This window comes from Pelmatolapia mariae, linkage group LG12, assembly GCF_036321145.2.
Source record: "Pelmatolapia mariae isolate MD_Pm_ZW linkage group LG12, Pm_UMD_F_2, whole genome shotgun sequence".
In the NCBI taxonomy this organism is placed as follows: Eukaryota; Metazoa; Chordata; class Actinopteri; order Cichliformes; family Cichlidae; genus Pelmatolapia; species Pelmatolapia mariae.
Window position 1 is genome coordinate 31,054,533 of NC_086237.1, and position 19,718 is coordinate 31,074,250.

The window sequence follows — 19,718 nt, forward strand, 5'->3', positions numbered from 1 at the left end:
TGCTTTACTGAACGTTTTACCATATACCGTACATATGGCTCATACTGAAAGAATAAATGATTCCATTTTCAATTCAACTTTATTCATATAGCACCAAATCACAACAACAGTGACCTTAATACTGTATGATAGAGGCCCTACAATAATGCAGAGAAAATCCCAGCAATCAGATGACCCAAGTGTAAGCACTTGGCGACAGTGGGACGGAAAAACTCCCTTCTGCTTGTCCAGTTTCCTAATTTTTTCATTTTTTTTAAGAAAACGCTATTTTGCAGCTAATAGCTCTTTGGGAGCAGCTTGTTAGTGCAGTTATTCTATTATACCTGTCAAAAAGGAACAAAGTGCCCAAATATAACATTAAAACTGGTTCGTTGTTGTTTGTGAAAGTATGCACTCGGGTGCCTTTTTATGCTTGAATCATTCATAGAGCAGTGATAACTGGCTTTACAAACAAAAACATTTCTCTGAAAATGGTCAGGTATAAGGACTGGATTGAAAATGAGTGAAAAGGTCTGGCTGCATGTGTCGTAATTACCAAATGAGTGGACTGAAACAGCTGGACCCAGAAACACGCTGCAGTTTTAAAAGATGTGTTTACACTTGGGAGGTAACAGAAAAAATGGCAGCAGGTAAGAGTTTCTGACTACAGGAGCATGGCAGGGAAGCTCTATTCGAGAGGAAGAGATTTAGATTCTGCCAAAGGTGATTGTTCTATAATTAATTTTAAGTTCTGAAGGAAATGGAGTTGAAAGCCTGCTCGCTTATCGACAGACTGCAGAGGGATCAGTGGCTAGCCAGAGGAAACTGGGAGAAACCCATGGAGAGTACTCCTTTGGTAGCAGGAAGCCAGGTTGTGGTAACGGGTTTGAGTGGCGGTGCACTTGACCTCAGGAAAGTCTACAACAACGCAGGAATGGCAGTGCGGAAACGTAGGCCATCCTTTCACCAGAGGAGACACTGGAAACAGACAAGAGAGGAAACAGGGTTTAAACAGGCCACAAAGCATGAAGGAGCCAAGTAAGACCATTGAGGAGACAACAATCTGACAGAAAATGGAGGCACAGGCCAGTCTTTAAGTACTACTCAGTAATGCGGAAGTGAGAAACATGGATGAGTGCTGGTGACCAGGAAAAACAAGACCCAACAAGAACAGCCGACCCAGCACTCCACCTGAGAGAGAGCAAAACAACCCCTACCCCCCCCACAGACTGCCCAGACCATCACACCTTGTCTGGGTGGAAATGAGGGATGACTCAAGACCTTTGCACAGTACTGTACTTAAAGAAAGCAGAAGTAAAAAAAAAAACAACAAAATATAAATAAAATATTTAAAGTTTGAGTACACTATAAATGTACTATCGTAATTAAATAAATTGCGCTCCATCACCAGGGCTCCGACATTGTTCAGTTTCTTTTCTGTTTACTCTAATTAAAAAACTGTCTTTATGGCATTTTAAAAAAGTTCCACGTTCCAATTTCCACTTAACCTAAAGAAATGTTTGATATGTAAATTATTTTGTATATGAACAGTTATCTTTGCTTATCTGTGTCCTGACAATCTCTTGTGTCTATTTGTAATGTAGACTGTAAAAAGAGGCGTACTGATATGATGGAGAAAAGTGTTTACTTTCACCACTTGCGGTTAAAAAGCTCTCAGCTGGTCACTGGAGGAATCATGTTTGTGTGGCAAAAACAGGGAGTGTCTCCTTTCAGGGGGGGGGGGGGGGGGGGGGGGGTGTCTTGGTCTTTGTTTGAGACCAAGGCTGGTGTGGAAAATTGCTGCCATGCCGCCCCTCCAGCCTGTGCTTCAGGTTTCTGATAGTTAGAATGACTCAGGGCTGTTGTTTCATTTAAGCTAACATTATCATCCTGCTGCAACCAGGTTTCTGTAAGGCAGACTAAATCGATTTGTTGATCAATTATTAAGTCATGTACTAACAGAGACTTGGAAGAAAGAGACCTAATGTTTAATAATCCTCATTTCACTGTTTTACTCTTTGGTTGAGATGTGGATACTGTATTGTTCTTTCTTTGTGATTTTTTTATATTTAAGTCGGTTTTTGCTGGTTTTTAGTTTGTTTTTTGTCTGTTTGGGAGCTGACACAGTCAGGGGATGGGGTTTGGGGGGGATAACAGGAGGAGAGAAGCTGCAGAGAGGCGTGTAAGACTGCAACTCTGCTTCCTGGTCACATTTTGTGGGGTTAATACGTTGGCCAGATTTCTAGAAATGAGAGCTGCTCCATTCAAAGTGGGATGGATGCCGTCTCTCCTAACAAGACCAGGTTTCCTCCAGAAAGTTTCCCAATTATCTATGAAGCCCACGTCGTTTTTTGGACACCACTCAGACAGACAGCAATAAAGAGATCATCCGGCTAAACATGACACTCCTGGTCTGATTGGGCAGGGGAATTCAATATTGATTTTAGTGACCTCCGATTGACATAATCGGGTGTCATTACTGCCGGCATGAATTATAATTTTAATGAATTTACGTTTACTCCAGCAGTTTTAAATTCCCCTCAATTCGCCAAATATCCCTTCATTACGAAAGCTGGCTTTTTTAAGAAGAAGGAACATTTGGGGTCAGACTAACATCTGTAGGAGTTGAAAGTGTCTTCTGATGTTAAACATCTCCTGGATTTACGAGCGGAGATGTTATCAAAACGAGTGCGTAATCTGCACTTTACATGGATGACTCAAAGCTGATATCGCGGTGCTAAAACTTAGCACTGCAACACTGTTTCATGAAACAGAGCAGAAATTAACTGAAATCCTTTTGTCAGCAGTGCGCACACAGCGAGCAACTTCTCTCTGCTCAATCTGTAAAAAAGAAAATCTTTAGTGTGTTAGATTAATCCCTCAATGTTGCAGTGTGCTATTCAAACTAAAAAGCGGTGCACTCTACATGCACATGGCACAGTAACATGGTAACTGGAAAGCTGTTTTCAAAGAGAAGCACTTGTGGGAAACCTGAGCTCACATTGGATTTTTGAGCCACTATATCACATTGCTTTTACTGAAGTGTGTCTTTGTATAGAAATTACAGTGCATTTTTAGTAGCTCATTCTGCAATTGTGAATAATTTCCTTCAGTAAATCTGTCCTATAACGTGTCAAATAAAATACAAATTATTTTCTTATGTTTTGCTCTTGTGGTCCAGTGCAGCCTGTTTCCTCCTGTGTAGCATTTCTGTGACTGCAGTCAAAATTCTCTCCATCGATCACTTATCCCAGCTGACCTGAAGTAAAAATTCATCAAAAAGGCTGTGGATTCATTTGAATCAAACAGAAGAGGAGAGGAAACTACAGAGAAAAAGGTGCAACCTCAATCACACGAGGTTACTGTTTATTGCAGGGGTGTCAAACATAAGGCCCCTTGGCCAGAATTAGCCCAGTAAAGACTCCAATCTGGCCATTGCATGGCTTTGGAAAATTTTTGACTTTAAATATATTTGACTCCATCATATATGTAATAGATCAGAATGGATCATCTTTAGGGCTGATACCAATCAGGTTTCTTCAGTAAATACAATGAGAGTCCATCTGCAGCTCACACTAGTGTTTTCAGATTCATCCTGCTTCTAGCATGCTGACATGCTTACAAACTTTAACTTATTCACAATCTTAGTTAAAGCATACTCTACTCAGCTAGTTCAGCTCAGGCTGATGTCATTCATGCACAATTTATGACCCAAAATGAATCATAAGATGAAAACTTTTACATTTGTTTATTATAATTTACTCCAAACCCACTGAGATGTTTCTCAAAATCAAACATCTAGAGTTTGATTACAATTCTTCTGGTGTCTGCAAATATCTACAAAAACCAGTGATTATAAAAGTCTGCTATGCTGCCCCCTGGTGGGCTGTGAAAGTGTTGCATATGGGTAGTGAGTGTTTCATCGCACACTCATTTGGTCAGATAAAAAAACCAAATGAGCGACACATCACACAAGTTTCTCTGTGTAAAGAAGGCTTTAGTGCAGCTGTGTTTGCAGTATCACTGTAATGCTGGTGATGACAGAGAAAAGCCCTCGCAAGTCTGTCTGCAGTCTTTGCGCCCCACTGCTGCTTTCAAGTTTGGTCTTTTTCTTCAAGTTTCTTTCAGCATTGACGATGTAAAGTTCGATGCACCTCTTGAGCTTAACCTGTGTGATCAGTGCTGGGTAACCAATCTCCACAATGCTCACTGTGTCATCATCATCAGTTTGGAGAAGCTGTGAAGCTGCAGGTGCAGGATTGTCTACATACTTATTCGGAGGGTGAGGAGTTGAAGGGGAATCGGTTGAGGAGTTTTTCGTTGCGGTGCTGTTACTTGTGGCGCTGCTGGCAGTGCCAAGAGCAGCAGTAATTGATGCTGTGGTGGAGTTCACAGTAGCAGCTGTGGGGGGTTTAGATGTAGTCACAGCTGGTTTGAGGTTTGGTTTTCGATTCTTTACAGGGAGAAGATCTGCTCTATTCATGCAGGACTTTATGAAACTATCAAATGTTACGTCAACTTGTATGTATTCGTAATCTCTGCTGAAGTCATTTGTATCAGTAGATCTAATACCATACTTCCTGTACATGTAGTAGTTGTAGTAATACTCCTCCTGGGGGCTGTGGAAGTGAAAGTGAGGACGGGGGAACCGTCCTAACCCGTAGCCCAGGGCCATTCCTGTCAGAGCGCCTCCAGCTGCCGCCATTGCTGCTCTGCGACCAAAACCTTTGGATTTATCAGAGGGAACAAAGCCCTGTGCCTTTGCATAGTTTGAGAAGGGAGAGCCGCCACCAGCACCATAACCCCCATACCCAAAGCTGCTGGCATAGTGAGGACTCAGGATTTTGTTGTTTGGGTTGTGGTTTATGTATCCACCTGGATAACCCCCGTAACTGCCATAACTGCCCCTGTATGGGTAGCCCGGTGCTGGGTAAGCACCAGCTTGATGTCCTGGGTACCCTGGGTAGAATCTTTGATTAGGGTACCCACTTTGGTAAGGGTATCCTCCTGGTCTGCCTGGTTGTTGAGGGTAACCTCCTTGGTTGGGGTTACCTCCTTGGTAAGGGTATCCTCCTGGTCTGCTTGGTTGTTGAGGGTAGCCTCCTGTGTTGGGGTATCCTCCTGGTCTACTTGGCTGTTGGGGGTACCCTCCTTGGTTGAACTGTGTGGACTGTTGGGTCTTAGACTTACTGTCCAGATTAGGTTTTGTTTTTGAAGGCTTCTTAAAAGCATTCATTATCTGAGGAAACTTTCCTCTTTTGGAAGCCAGTGAAGGTTTAATGTGAATGACGAGAAGAAGTAGACACAAGATGGCTATAAGTGTTGGCTTCATCTTTGTACCACTGCAGAGAGAAGTCAGAGAAGAAAGCAAACAGGAAGACAAGAGTAACATTATAATTTATCCTCTGCAGGCCATTAAAAACTGCAGGTTTAAGGCACTTCTACGAGGCTTCATTTTTCACACCTGGAGTCCTCCTCCTTTTCTTTGTGTGCAGTCTATTTTTTGACTAAAACCCCCATAGAGTTGAGTGATAGACACAGCTCTGCTTTTAACAGCAATGATCCGTACTTGTGCAGTGCTGTCTTATGATTATTTAATATAAATGAAAAACATTTAACTCACTGAAACCTTAAAATATTTTAAATGCATGACCCTAACTGTGAAGTTGGAAAAACCTCTGAATAATCTTTGAAATGCATGTAACTGTATCAGTGCATTGCATCAATTACAACCGTCATATGCTTTTGCACGACACATTCTTGCCCCACTGTTATCAACACGAAGCTGTAGGTCCGTTAAAGCTGGCGAGCTTAAAATAGAGCAGTCTTTCAGCAGCCAGCCATATTTATAGCTGTTTTTAAAACGCAAAACTCTTTCTTGAATCGCTCCCCGCCACCAAAAGGAAAACCAAGAAGTGCACAAAACTTATCTACCACCTGATGTCCACGTAAAGTCTCTCACCAGGTCAAGCATGTAATCATGAACACGTTGGCTCTGTTTGCTCTTTGAGAAGAGGCGGGAGGGCACCATAGCGTGTAAAACATTTAGGTTAAGACAAATTCACCCCAAAGCACGCAAACACACACTGACCTGTGCTTCCAGCGAGTCCACGGCAGCACTGCTTGTGTATGAGATAAACTTCAAATGTCAGCCCCTCCTGTCCCCATGGCGACAAAAAATTCAACCCCCTTCCCGTCACCATCTCCCAAAATACACCACAGACATTCACACACTCACTCTGTCATTCATTGTCAATCTCGACCCAGAGAAAAACACATTCATTTAAACCTTTGACTCAAGCTCAAACTAAAGACAACAACTTTTCTGACTCTTTTAAAAATGTCTTTGATCTCCTTCACAGCGCAGGTGTAGAGCAGCTCACACTGGTGTCATCCATCCACAGATGTTGGCATTAGATGAAAGGTTTTAGATTTTTTTTTTTATCATAATTTACTGAAAAGTCATCGGGATGTTTCTCAAAACCATAAATCTAGATTTCCTTTGACTACGAGATCTGCAAATTTCTAAACCAGGGGTTAGAAGTGTGGGATGCTGCCCCCTGGTGGACCGTGAGGGTGTTGCGGGGGGAGAAGAGTAGTGTCTCTTGGTTTGTGACATTCTTAAGTTTGGGAATGGCTGATCTAAACTCATTTTCACAGAAGTCCATATTAAAAAATCCAAAAACTTTTTTTAGATGAAGGGCCAAATGACTGATACACCATGCTGCTGTTGCACTCTCTTCTTTTTCCTTTTCTGTGTTTCTCCATATGATGAAGGCCTCAGAGCAGCTCTGTTTGGATGTTGCTGCCCAGCAGCATCAATGTAATGCGGGTGACTATAGACAAAACCCTTGGCCGACACCTCTATAGTCTCTACTTCTGATTTTAAGCTCCAGCTTTTTCTTTAAGAGCTGTTCGACATCAATTGCATTAAGCTCTCTGCACTTCCTGAGCTTCATCTGATCTGTTCTTGTCACCGTGTGTAGTTCACTTTAGCGTCAGGTCTTCCATTGCTAACAGGCACAAGATCTGTTCGATTATTCATGCAGAACTTCATGAAACTGTCAAATGTCTCAGCAGGTTCATTGTCTCTCATGACAGGCTTCAGGAAATTATATAAATATTGAAAGCCTCAACTTTACTCCTCCAAACATACCTCTTCTCATTGTGATAAAAAAAAACCCCCTCAATACTCTGATCTTGTATGACCATAAAATTCTTCTTCAGGAGGTATTTGGCTCCTCCATGTGGGCAGCTGCTCCCATGATGAGTGTATGTCAACTTCTGACTACACCTGTACACATCTGTAAGTGGTTTTATGTTTGATCCTAATTTGCAACCAAGTCTATTTACAGGCCATTTATCAGCAAGAATATTAAATCAGTAGAACTTTACTTTGATCAGACACACAAACTAAAGTGATTTAATGTCTCCTTGATTAGGTTACAGGACAAAATCCTGAATATGGAGTAACCTTTAATGTTTGAATGAATCAAGTTTAAAGTTTCGAGTAACTAAAGTTTCGAGTTAAGAGCTCGAGTAACTAGCTAGCACTCATTCACAACACACTGAAAGCATTAAAAGCTATGAATTAATGAGACTCTAATGACTGTAACGGCTCTGAAGTGGGCAGAGAAAAAGAGAAAGTTGATACCCTTTATCTCTAACTGGGTTCTGAGTTTGTCAAACCTGCGAACACAAAGAAAGCCTGGATATGCTGAACTGACATTGCAGTACACCTATCATGACCTCTGACCCCAGAGTGAGGTGTGACTACAGGCTTCTTTAGAAATCACTGATCCGTTACTGATGACACAGTGTTGCAAAAACATTTCACATCCATTAAAAACTGAAGCACAAAAGAGAGACAAAGGAAGTTTTGAGTCTTTTTATTGATCTCCTTCAGCGCAGGATGTAGAGCTGATTGAAAAGGTGTCTGCTTTTCCCATCAGTAACAACACTGGTGATTATAAGTCGAGGAATCATTTGGATCAAACGGGAAAGGGGGCAAACAGGAGACATTCTTCTATAGAGAAAAAGGTGCAACTGGGCGCTTCAAACACAGAGGTGACTGAAAAACCAAAATAATATATTCTGATGACAAACAATCACCCTCTAACCTTAGGCACATATGTAAAACCAGTGAAACAAGTCTTTACCAGCAATAATTGGAGTTAAAATGTCCTTTCAGTTATGGCATCCACTTCCAGGAGGTGCCTACGGATAAACAGCAACGAGTGGGGTAAAAAGAAAAAAGAAATAAAACACCACGCAAGCTGCTTCTCCATTAAATGTTTACAGGGAGTTTGAAGCATCACACACAAAACTGGAGAAACCTTCCAGCTTTGATGACAGTAAATATGGGGGCATAACGATGTTAGACATTTGGGCAAATCAGCCACGATACCAAAAAATAATCATCTCATGTGTGGCTTCAGGCTTACAGCTTCTCCACGTGAGCGGACATCAAGCATTTTCCGTTTAAAGACTCTTTAGCATCATAGTGTTAAAACATAATACACTTGAAATAGCTCGTCCTTTCAGCGGCTGTACCAGTGAGCTCGCACTTAATGACGAACCCCTCTTCACTTAACAGCAGCACGTCGTCATCACACTCCCCCAGTCTAAACCCGCTGTTTCACCATCAGATCAACTCAATCTCTGACATTTTAATACCTTTTATATTTGATGTAGGTTACATCTTTCTGGTGCCTACAGCTGACTTTAACGAAGGTGGGGCAGCTACTGTGGGGAAAAAAAGAAAAAAAAGAAAAGGGTTGACTTCTCTCTCAGCCGGCACAGGAGTTAAAAACGCCTGCAAATAAAACCTGGTATGCGCATAACAAACTGTACAAAGCTGCTGCTGCTTCAGTTACAGAACACAAAAACAAAAATGAGCATATTTACAAATGTACAAAAGGAGAAACCATCGTCATCACAAACAGTTCACCAGGAAATGACTTCAGGTCACAGAATCAGCAGCCACCAGCTGACTGCCAGGGCGGTAGCACGTTGGGAGAGAGTCAGAGATCGGGGTGCGCAAAGCTGAGGGACGAGGCTGCTGAGGTGAAGCCGCCGAACCTGCAGCGAGGAAGATGAGGAGCGGGCAGGACTCCTGGGTGAGATGCTGGTTCAAAAATAGAATAAGGGGTTTTAGCCCCGTCCATTCCTCCCCTCGCTCCAGGCTCTCCTGCTCATCTTCACACGCCGTTTGCACTGATCTTGCTCTTCTGGGTTCCTTCTATTGCCGCTTTGGCCTGTGGAAAAGATTGGAAGGGTGTTTAAACATTATCATCTCCTACTGAACATGTATCAAGACACAAAACAAATTTCTTCTTAACGCTGTTAATAAGTCTGCAGTGACCCAAGAAATACAGTGGACACAGTGACGTTGTTGCCTGGGTCAAACGAGTTGCAGCATGGTGCCCAGACACTGAGAAAACATGGCAAACACATTGAAGAATATGTAATTCTGAAGACTTCAATTTACGGCCATGAGCTGTGGGTAGATAAAGAAGCCCATACACCTAGACCTGTGGCTTGACTTGGCCTTTTACACACTAGCCGCGAATATATTAACAATCCATAAAGAGCGGCAGGTGTTTGCAGAAAAGAGGTAAAAAGATGTCTGCATCTTTGTGTATTTGTTTTGGATCCCATGATTTGTGTGATCTTCCAAATGTGGAAAAAATATTTTTAAAACATCTGCACAAAAAAAAAAATAATAATAATAATAAACCCAAATAACAGTGCATCCCTTTAACTTCAGTGTCTAAAATGTCAAAACTTTAAAATAAAAAACTTAAGGCACAAATCCCATCTCCGCTTAGGTATGTTCTTATGGTTTCCCACACTCATGCTATTTTTAGACTGCCTCAGGATGTTACAGTAAACCTCCCTGTTGGCCGTCTCACTCTGGGGAGTAGGGTGAGCAAACGGTGCTCTGCACAACTGAAAGGTGAGAGAAAAAGCTCATCACCTGACATCACTCACACCTTGCACAAACTGCAGCACAGTACAATCTCTCTGGACCTTAAAGAACACCTCGAATCAGCAGCCAGGAGTGAATATTTCACCACTAATCAGCTCTGAAAGCGCTCAGTTAGGCCCAGAGTTTGCAAAGGCATCATTAGGCATCAAGGCAGGATAAAAATGATTTCACGTCTTTAAAACATAAATAAACAAAGGAGAAATCAAACGACCAGGACTCATGGCAGTCATGAACATTTGAAATTAGACTCGTTTGAAAGATGCTAAAAATAAGATGAAAAAAAATCCCTACAAGGAATCTTAAAATGTGTTTACGCATCTTGGGAGGACTGACTTTAAAAGATAAATGTGACTGTGTGACAGTCACAGGTCGTTTTCAGATATTTTTAACACTCACGGATTAATTTATTGTTCTGTGTCTATGTTTTATTCTGCTTTCAGTGATGACCTAACAGATTTATCAGGCTCTACTCTCCGTCTCCAGTGTATTTCAGCTCTTTCCACCATAACAGCACGTCATCACATGTTCAGGTCAGTGTGACAGATGAATGAGACCAAAGTGGGAAGAAATTACTGGAAACCATTCAGGTTTCTGTGGACACTCACCTGAAGGACTTCAGCAGGAGTCAGAGGTTTGTCTGACACGGCTGGAGCTTTGTCTCTCACTTCCTCTGCCTAAAAATCGATAGAGGAGAAGAAAAATATGATAAATATATCATTAGATAATAATAATGGATACAACTGACTGGCTTTATGTCCTGTGTTGGGAGGTATAAATGAAGATTAGTAATTTATTTTGTCCCTTATATCTTAGAAAATATCCATGCACTCAAGTATGCCTGAGAATGGGCAGCAGAGTTCCTCCAGCATGAAAATAAAGTTTTGGAGGAGGAAATCTCTGCAGACCTGCAGCTTTGGCCCAATTTCCTGTGTCATAAATACAGTTCATCTGATCTCGTGCTCATGTGTGTTGCTGTGGTTCAGTGTTTGGTTTTGTTAGGCGTGCACTGACCGGTCTGTCTTTGATGATGAGTGCAGGGTCTGCCAACCTGTCGCTGCTGACTGGGACTGTATTTGCTCCTGGGTTTTCCTCTGGAGGAACAGCAACCTTCTGCAGACCAACCAACAAATATAAGGTGAGAAGAACACGTCTAAAATCATAAACTGCTCTGGTTTAATTTGATTATCGTTCTCTTTCTCAGATGTGCTCCATTTCACATTAAAAACCTGTTTTTATATTTCCAGCTTTTTACTTTCTACTCTGTTCTTTTGGCTGTATTTAAAACAGTTTTTATTTCCATCATGATGAGCAAAGACGATCCTGTTTTCTTTTAAACAGCTGGAGTGTTAAGCATTGTGCAGCTTTCTCTGGCCTGGACTGATAGGTCAGTGAATTAAGTTGTAGGATTTTAAATTGTCTGCAAAGGACGAACCTCGATCTTAGGAACAGGCGGGATGACGTGGGGTTTGGGTTTGAGGTCTGTCAGGTACATGGCTCTGGAGAGCAGCAGCAGCGATGGAGGAACGTTCTCATTCAGGTGCAGGTCCAGCCACTAGATGAGAGAAAAACATTTATTAAAAAGAGATTACTGGAAAGGTATAAAAGGTTTGCTTTTGATTAAAAGGGTTTTTTTCTAAATAGCTCTGATACTTGGATCAGATGTCGACCTGATCCTGACTTGAAGAACTGGATGGAAAAATCGGTGGTGAGATTGTCTCATTAATTTAGATCAGTGTTATTGCAAACGCCAATAACTTTATTTAATTTATTCTGTTATTTCCTCATTTTCCTTTATTATTTTTCCAATTAAAACCCATTGAGTGCATTTATATTCTTGGATGCCTGTATTTGTAATCATTTATTTTGCAAAGTTGGCAAACCTGCTAATATTAGTCTCAACAGGCTGAAAAGCAGATCCAATAACTGGACCAATAACTTGCCATCATGTCCTACAGTACTCCTCATTTTTCTCTAAGATAAACTTGTCTTCAAGAGCAAATCTGAACCATTCTGTTCCAGCTGACCTCAAACAGCGTTGTCTGTGGTCGACTCCCAACTGAACGCTTAAAGAAAACACGGTAAAAACCGGCTGCTCACCTGCTGCATCTGCTCACGAAGCTGATCTGTAGTAAGACCGAGAGATCTCATCCCACGAATGCGGCACGCTGCCTGCAACTCTGACACACTCATGGCCGCCACACCCTCGGCCGCAATCATCTGTGAAGGGATGAAAGAGGAAGTGAAAAACTGAAGCATGAGAAAAGTTACTCTTTAGCTTGATCAACTTATGTCTAGCAGCTGTGTACCTATGCAACACAGTAAAAAGAGGATATATTTGGTGTTTCAGAACTTTCCACCTTAAAAGGAAACATTGTAGTAAAACTGATCTCAAACAAGTCAAGTCAGAGACATTTATTACAGATTTACTTCTTGTTAAAGATGCACTATTTTTATGTGCAGTAACATCAGAGACTAAGTAAAGCAGGAAAGAAGAGAAAAGGATAATCTGATCATAACTGGCAGATGATTAATCCCAGCCTGTGATGTCACCTGAGATGATTAATGGTTGTTTAGTTTTACAGCCTTTGTGTATCTCTCCTAGTCACAGCTGTAAACTTGTGGTAACGAGCTTTCGGGTGCCGGTGCTCAGTCTCACCTCATCATCCGACTTGATGGCTCTGAGTTTCATCATCAGCTGAAAGCGCAGCAAGTTGTTGGTGCCAATAGGCTGCAGCTCCAACAGTTTGCACAGAGCCACCAGCTGGGGGCGCTCCAGGTGCTCCAGCGTCAGCTCGTCCTCAAACAGCTTGGAGAAGCGGACAATGTCCTTCGTTTGGGGTTGCTCTCCTGTGCCCCGAACCTGAAATGGAAAGTTACGGACGCATTACTATAGAAAAGCTTCTTCAGTCAGCCCTCAAACATGTGACAGCGGATCAGTAACAACGTTAGAGCAACGAGTTTGCTGTCATTCACCTCCTGAACATATTTGGAGAAGCGCTGCGCCTCATCGTCCGACTTTGCTTTATTCCTTCGAGCCATCTCAGCGATCGTCTCCTGCAGAAACTTAGCCAGCTCCAGCTTCGCAGCCAGACCTTTCTTCTGCTTCTCCTCCTGCAGGATGACGACAATTGTTTAAAAATGCAATGCAACAAGCAAAGAGAGGCTAAAGAAACTATGTCCTTAAAGTTTAGAGAGGAAAACATTTTGGGGAAGAGATCAGAGTGACACGACAAGATTATCTGAGAAGGGGGGAAAAACAAAACAAAACACAGTCTCGGATTGATTATGTTTAGCTGCATTTAACACCTATTATATATATTATACGGAAACCATAGAGCTTTTTATGGGAAACTAATTTATGCTTCAGTATAGCTATCAGGAAGATTGTTTAGGATAAGAAGCTTTTACAGCTCAATAAAAAGGAAGCCCACATTTTCCCATTGACAGCATTTTGCTTACTACAAATAATAAAATGTATATCACAGTAAGTTGAGTTTACATTTGGCTTGGACTTTCCCTGACATTGCTTTTAACGCTGTTTTACTCTTTTCTTTAATCGTTATTATTGTTAACTTTAAGTTTCAGAGAGCAGACACCTCCAAGCTGCCCAGCAGCATGACAACATATCTCTGAATTATTCAGCTGTGCTCCAGAACAACCACGCAGGATCAGAGATAACAGGGCGCACACAACAGAAACTTTCAGTGCGTGACGGAAGACGGCGTTTAACACATCAGAAATGATGATGCAGTTTAAGAAACAGACCGATATCAGAACAGGTCATAGGAATAGTTGACAGATGCACCTACTTAACGCATAAAAAGTTCAAAGGTTGTCTACTGACAACATGTTAAAAAACAAAACAAAACACTAACTTAGAGTTTACATTGTGCTTATAAATGCCAGACACGTGTCTCAGAGTAAACAATCAAGATTAGATCAAGTCAGCAGCCTGCTGGAGTCCCGTCTGAGAGGTTATATAATCCCAATGAACCCTATTATAAGTTCACTCAGGCAGCAGAGTGTGTGTATGGGTATGTGTGTGTACATGCCTTTTTGGACTCAGTCTCAAAGGTGGAGGGCAACATCTCTGGGAACAGTTTGAGGAAGACGGGAAGAAGGAACTCCATGAAGGGGACGATGATAAACACCATGAAGGGCACCAGACGGAAGAGGTCAGCACAGGTCCTCATCAGCTGCAACAAACAGAAACAGTGCAGGGTGTAAGACAACGTGGGAACGGGCCAGTATTTATGCTGTGGTGCTGCTGACTGTGGGTCCTTCCACAGCAGAGGTAGAAGAGGGGCAGCCATGGACGAGCGGTCCTATAAAAGCACAGATCAAAGTTTACAGTTTAACTGTCAGGGATGCACCAATATGATATTTGTCTGACAGCGACTGAGGGTACGTCCAGAGGTACACTTTAACCATAACAGTGAAGAAATGCTGGCCAATCAAAAGCCCACAAATGATAATACAGCACACAGTCTGAAATCAAAAGTAAAAGGAGATAAAGGTACACACCTTTGACATCGTTTCTGTGTAAACACAGAAAATGAATTTTAAAATGCATGCCAAGATGCACAGAAGTTTAACAAAATACCTGCATACGTGTGGACGTAGCCCATGCATCTGTGATAAGCTGCAAATTTATGGGTCCTATCTAGTCAATTACTTTCTCTTCCATGCTCAACTGTGGCTGGTGATGCAGCAGAACTAGTTCACGAGTTGCTATGCCACGAAGAATAAGGACTGCCAGCTGCAGTTCAAGATGGAGGACATGTGTGACCATGGCTGTTTCCCAGCTTCACCTACAATAACTGTACCTGAAGCGCTACACATTTCATCAGGAAAAGTAAACCAACTGACAGTTTCTGTCAAATATTGATGTAGACTTGCTGGCACTGTGAGGACATAAACAGCCAACAGCTTGTCAGTCAAACTGGCTATTTCCATTATCATAGAGTTTAGAGAGAGAGAGAGAGATACATAGATCGATAGATTCCTGTATAATATATGTGATCACAACTGAACCTTCTTGGTTGCTAAAATAGTTTGGTCATTAGAGGTATAATAACATGACAAGCTGTGAAATAACACGAGTTGTTTATATATTTAGACATTCTGCAGGCGTATAACACCTCTGTAGAGCTGCTGTTAGGTGAAAACAACCATTAAAAGAAAAATATATATAAACTTATCCAGCCTCATAGCTGTAGCACACTAAATGGCTTCAGCTTTAGGAGTAAATAGGCGTGTACAGGTTCTTGATAAAATACAGACCGTGATATTTCTCTGAATTCCAAAACACCAACTACACTGGGGATTAGTGTTTAAACAGTCAATCCTTAACACACAGCAGGTCAGGCAGTCAGAGCGGGACATATTTAACGGCAGGATTTCGTACCACAGATTATATTTAACGTCATTCGGGATTATCAGAGTCACTGAACAAAGACGGTAAAACCTCACATCTATCGTCCTCAGCTCCTTCTGACACAACGCCAGTGAGCTGGGTGTAAAATGAATCTCAATAACAGGACAGAAAGGGTGGTGGTGGAAGGGGATTGGATGACTCTCAAGCTGAGTGTTTGAAAATGAGTAGAAACCAGACAAATTGCTGCTGCACCCAGACTGCAGTCTACTACTACATCACAGCAGGATAAACACAACAGCCTGCAAATTATGCAGGACAGAGCTGTGGAAAGATGGCTTCAAAGCTGTGAGATGGAAACTAAACGTAAGCATTTTCAAAAAAAACAAAAACTAAACTAATGCTACAATCCTGAAAACCCCAAAGACTAAAATTAGTCCGACTAATCCAACATTTAAGCTCCCTTACCCTTCTCCTCTCCCTGCGTGTGAGCACTTGTCCATGCAGCAGCCTCCACACCATCCTGCCAGCAATCTTGGTGTCGATGCCGAGTAACCGGAAGCCGTTGTAATAATGCTTCAACTCATCCACGAACCTCTGATACAGAGACTTCTTCACGAGTGCCTTGTCCTTAACCGGAGCGACGGTGGCTGCGGCGGCTGTTGGTGCTGGAGGGGCAGCTGATGGAGGTTGGGACTGAGGCGCAGCAGCTGGAGAGTCCTTTTTATCTCCTGAAGAAGCATCGTGAGCAGCAGCAGCAGGTGGTGGTAGTGGTGAAGTCTTAGTGTCCTCCTGCTTTATGTCCTGGAGCCAAACACCTGAGCTGTGTAGGGAGCGAGTGAGGAGGACAGAGCTGTGGCTACGACCAAGGGGGTGGCCACGGAAACAGTGATGGTGACCATAGCGGGAGGACCTGAGTGGGAACGAAGGCGAGACGTGGCAAGGAGGGACTACGTGGAGATAGGCTTTGGAAGACAGGGAGGAGCAGCTGTGCCTCTTGGATAACAAATATGATCCCCTGTTGGCAGAGAAAAAACAAATAAACTGCTTAGAAAGACAATACTCTCCTTAAATGTGTGTTTTAGTGATGGATGAGACCATCAATAACACAACATTATGTTACTGAATACAAACACAGAATAGCTTCTGGTTCAGATTACTGTAAATGAACTCTGGATTTAAATCAGAGCAGGGAGTCAAATATACAGGCAGCAATCAAGAAGTGGACTCAAATTGTCCAACCGGGCCGACCGGATAGCTTTACAATATGTGAATGTTTCAAATTTCAATAAGAGGCTCATTTTATTTGCACTGTGGTGTGGACACTGACTGCACTACCACACAGGAGATAAAGTTTAGATCTAAAATCATCTGTCTGTGAAGCTTTAAAACCTCTAAAAGCTCCACTGTGACATTTAAATGATGTTTGTTAAGTTAGTGGGTGATGAATTAAATGTAGATGTTTTCTGAGTGGAACTTTTACTCATAAAAACCAGAAAAAAAAATATTTCTGAAAAATAAGGAATTTGTGCAAACACCCCCCACAAAATGACCCATTTTTACTGCTCTTAGACTGGACTCTTATTTTGAAAGTGGGACTGTCGTTAACCAGTAAGGTCAAGCTAATTTTGTGGAAACCTCTGACGTCATTCAGCTCCCATGTCAGACAGACTCTCTATTATTAATTATCCTAAATCTAGTATGTCTGGTTTGAACTAGCAGGATAGTGAAGTCACAACATACAACAAAGTACCCTGGTGAAAACTTGAAAAGAGCTAATGTTTAAGATTTTTTTTTTTTTTTTTTAAAAAGAGTCTATTAACCAATTCTGTATACTAAGGGGGACGAGGGGAAGTGATCTCAAACTTTACCTTTTATACGACATATCGTTTATCAGCTGTAAAGCTGTCATTAAACAGCAATTACGCCCATAATAATAACAGCCGAACAGAAACTACTTCCAGCTCGCAGGATTGTACACATGTCTGCGTTCACATTCACTCTAAAAATATTTGGATGAATCACCACATCACTCGTTCAGCTCCTTCTAGGAAACCTTCATCTGTTTCTGAAAATTACTTATTGTTTTAGTAACGCTTTCAGAGGGATACTGAATCTTCCTGCAGTCCCTGGCATTACAATGAACCTCTGTAATGAAACACCACTTGCTCCTCCAAACACCATCATTGCTACTATACACACATGAATGCAGAGGCCTTTTCTCACTTCTGTAGGCTTTTGTGTAAGTGTCAAGCACTGTTTGAGGTCACAGTTTACCTCCCTATACCTCCACAAGGAGCCTCTGCTAGCAAATACATATTAATGCAGTTTAAGAATGGACTCTTCACAGTTTGGGGAGCAAACATGAGGTCACAGTTTGCCCCCAGGACACTCTCCCTCAAACAGTGCCTGCTACTAAATATACATTTGGCACTGTGGGACCTAACACTGCCTGAGGGTAAACACCCTCTGAGAAGCTGTCCTGATGACTACACACCTTCAAGTGCTTCTGAGTTAACAATGGGAACTGTAACCAACTGCATACTTATCTAAGGACCCTTAAAACTCTCGTCTAAGACTTAAACTTATTCAGAGTTCTTGCAGTCCAGACACGAAATCAGTTTATTCTTCCAACAGTTCTCAGAATTATGGAAAAAGTTCATCTGACGCTAATATTAGAAGAGGATGTTATTCCCCCCCCCCCCCCCCCCCCCATGTACGCACATGAAACAGTGGCAACCCATCTTCTTATATTTATTTTTTTAAATGCACACTGTTTACCTGCAGGACGCACAAAAGGTTTACAAACAAACTGACCTGCCCTTTCTGTTCTTGGATCAAGAATGGGTTATATAGTTATACAGCAGTCGCTGTATAACTATATAACTGTATGACTACACTCTCCTGCAACACAGCAGACTGCAGCAGAGCGCTGATACTGACTATCAGTGACACGTGAAGTTATTTTGGTGACACTGACGTTTACACTGAAACAGCACATATGCATTTTTGTTGTGTTTTGCACAGTAGCTACACATTCAGACCAGAAGACAACTACTTTGGATTAGCCTGAGTTTAGAGTTTTCTGTCTGCTTTAATGATGGTCCTGTTGGTGTCTCAACAATGTTTGTGTTCTTTACTTTTCCACTAAACCTTAAAAAGTGAAACATATATTTCCTTCACTATATAAAAAAATGTGTTTCCTTATAAATATGTGCGTCCTTGTGTATTTTTGGCCCTTAAGTAATTTTTTTCTGTTGTGGGGTTTCTTTCCCTTACTTTTCGCTTTTGTTTTCCTCATACTTCTTTTTCCTCCTGTAGTTTTTAAAGTTTGTCCTCAGGTTTCTGAGTTTGCTCCCTTATAAGTTAATTTGATTAATTTGAGCGTTTTCTCAAGCAAGTGTAAATATTATCCAGGCTTAAATGTGTTGTTTTAACTCGGTATCAGCATCGATCCTTGTCCAGCACTGGCTCGTGCTCTTTTGTTTACGTGTAGCAGAGCCCAACAACACGCCCTGACACACAGTTTGCTCCAGCTTACACACAATAAGCAAAGGTATTCGAGCAGAAGTAAAAATAAAAATGTTAGGTACCAAAAAAGGACTTACCTTGATCTTGTAACTGCGAGGAGCACCTGGTGACTAAAGACTGCCATTGTAGGGGCAGATTACAGTACTCTGTTAAACGGAGAAACAGCGAGGTTAGAGTTCACTCTTATGGGAACAGAAGTGAGACAGAAAACTACTGTAGTGCTAAAACTAACATTAAGACGACGGGACATCAAATGAGCCCGATATTATGTAACAACAGTTTTAACGTGACTACTCATCTGAGAGGTACCACAGACTTAACTCTACCAGTTTCCCTAAAAAAATAATCTAACCTAACAGAAGACCTTAAGAAATGAACCCAAACCTTACTCCGCCTCTTTTTAAAGCCAGTAATAAAAGGACGTAACTTGATACCAAAACCAGGAGGGGTAAATTCCCAGGGTAAATTTCCGCCAGAGATACACAGCCCTACGCTAGGCTAGCCGCTTAGCTAAAGTGAGCTAACCGGCTAACATAGTCGGTTAGCTGCGTTAGCTTAGCCGGCCGGTGCTAACCAAATGGCAGCCCACCAACCTCCAGCGTCGATGACCGAGCTATGGCTGCCGTAGCGGACAGGGCGTTGTAAGGTTTCTCGGTAGGACGACAATAATATCCATCCACGGCACTCAATCGATGTAGAAGGGAACGACGAAAGTAACGGCCGGTGTAATGATAAACCCATTTACGGTGGGTTTCTCCGTCGAAGGCGCCCTCAGACGCGACAGACTTGAGCTTCTTTACTGACAGTGTTTGTGTGTTTGTGCAGCCGTCACAGGCAGCTGCA

The 19,718-nt window shown here is 42.0% G+C and overlaps 2 protein-coding genes across 3 annotated transcripts; both read right to left on the reverse strand.

Moving 5' to 3' along the window:
• Positions 1-3,976: 3,976 nt before the first annotated feature.
• LOC134638314 (uncharacterized) lies at positions 3,977-5,215 on the reverse strand. The gene has a single exon (XM_063488822.1). The coding sequence runs from the start codon at positions 5,213-5,215 to the stop codon at positions 3,977-3,979; it is 1,239 nt and encodes a 412-aa protein (XP_063344892.1).
• A 2,637-nt stretch (positions 5,216-7,852) lies between these two features.
• On the reverse strand, positions 7,853-19,718 carry letm2 (leucine zipper-EF-hand containing transmembrane protein 2). 2 transcript variants are annotated; one of them, XR_010095307.1, is made up of 11 exons: positions 19,469-19,718; positions 18,953-19,021; positions 15,813-16,362; positions 14,023-14,166; positions 12,944-13,081; positions 12,627-12,830; positions 12,068-12,187; positions 11,403-11,522; positions 11,019-11,080; positions 10,576-10,644; positions 7,853-9,236 (listed from the first exon to the last, which is right to left on the reverse strand). XR_010095307.1 is itself a non-coding variant. In XM_063490093.1 (11 exons), exons 2-11 carry the CDS (start codon positions 18,997-18,999, stop codon positions 9,180-9,182), a joined length of 1,548 nt encoding a protein of 515 aa, XP_063346163.1. In that variant the 5' UTR covers positions 19,000-19,021; positions 19,469-19,718; the 3' UTR covers positions 7,853-9,179. The 2 variants fall into 2 exon arrangements, 1 of the variants encoding a protein (XP_063346163.1); XM_063490093.1 differs by having other exon boundaries at positions 10,982-11,080.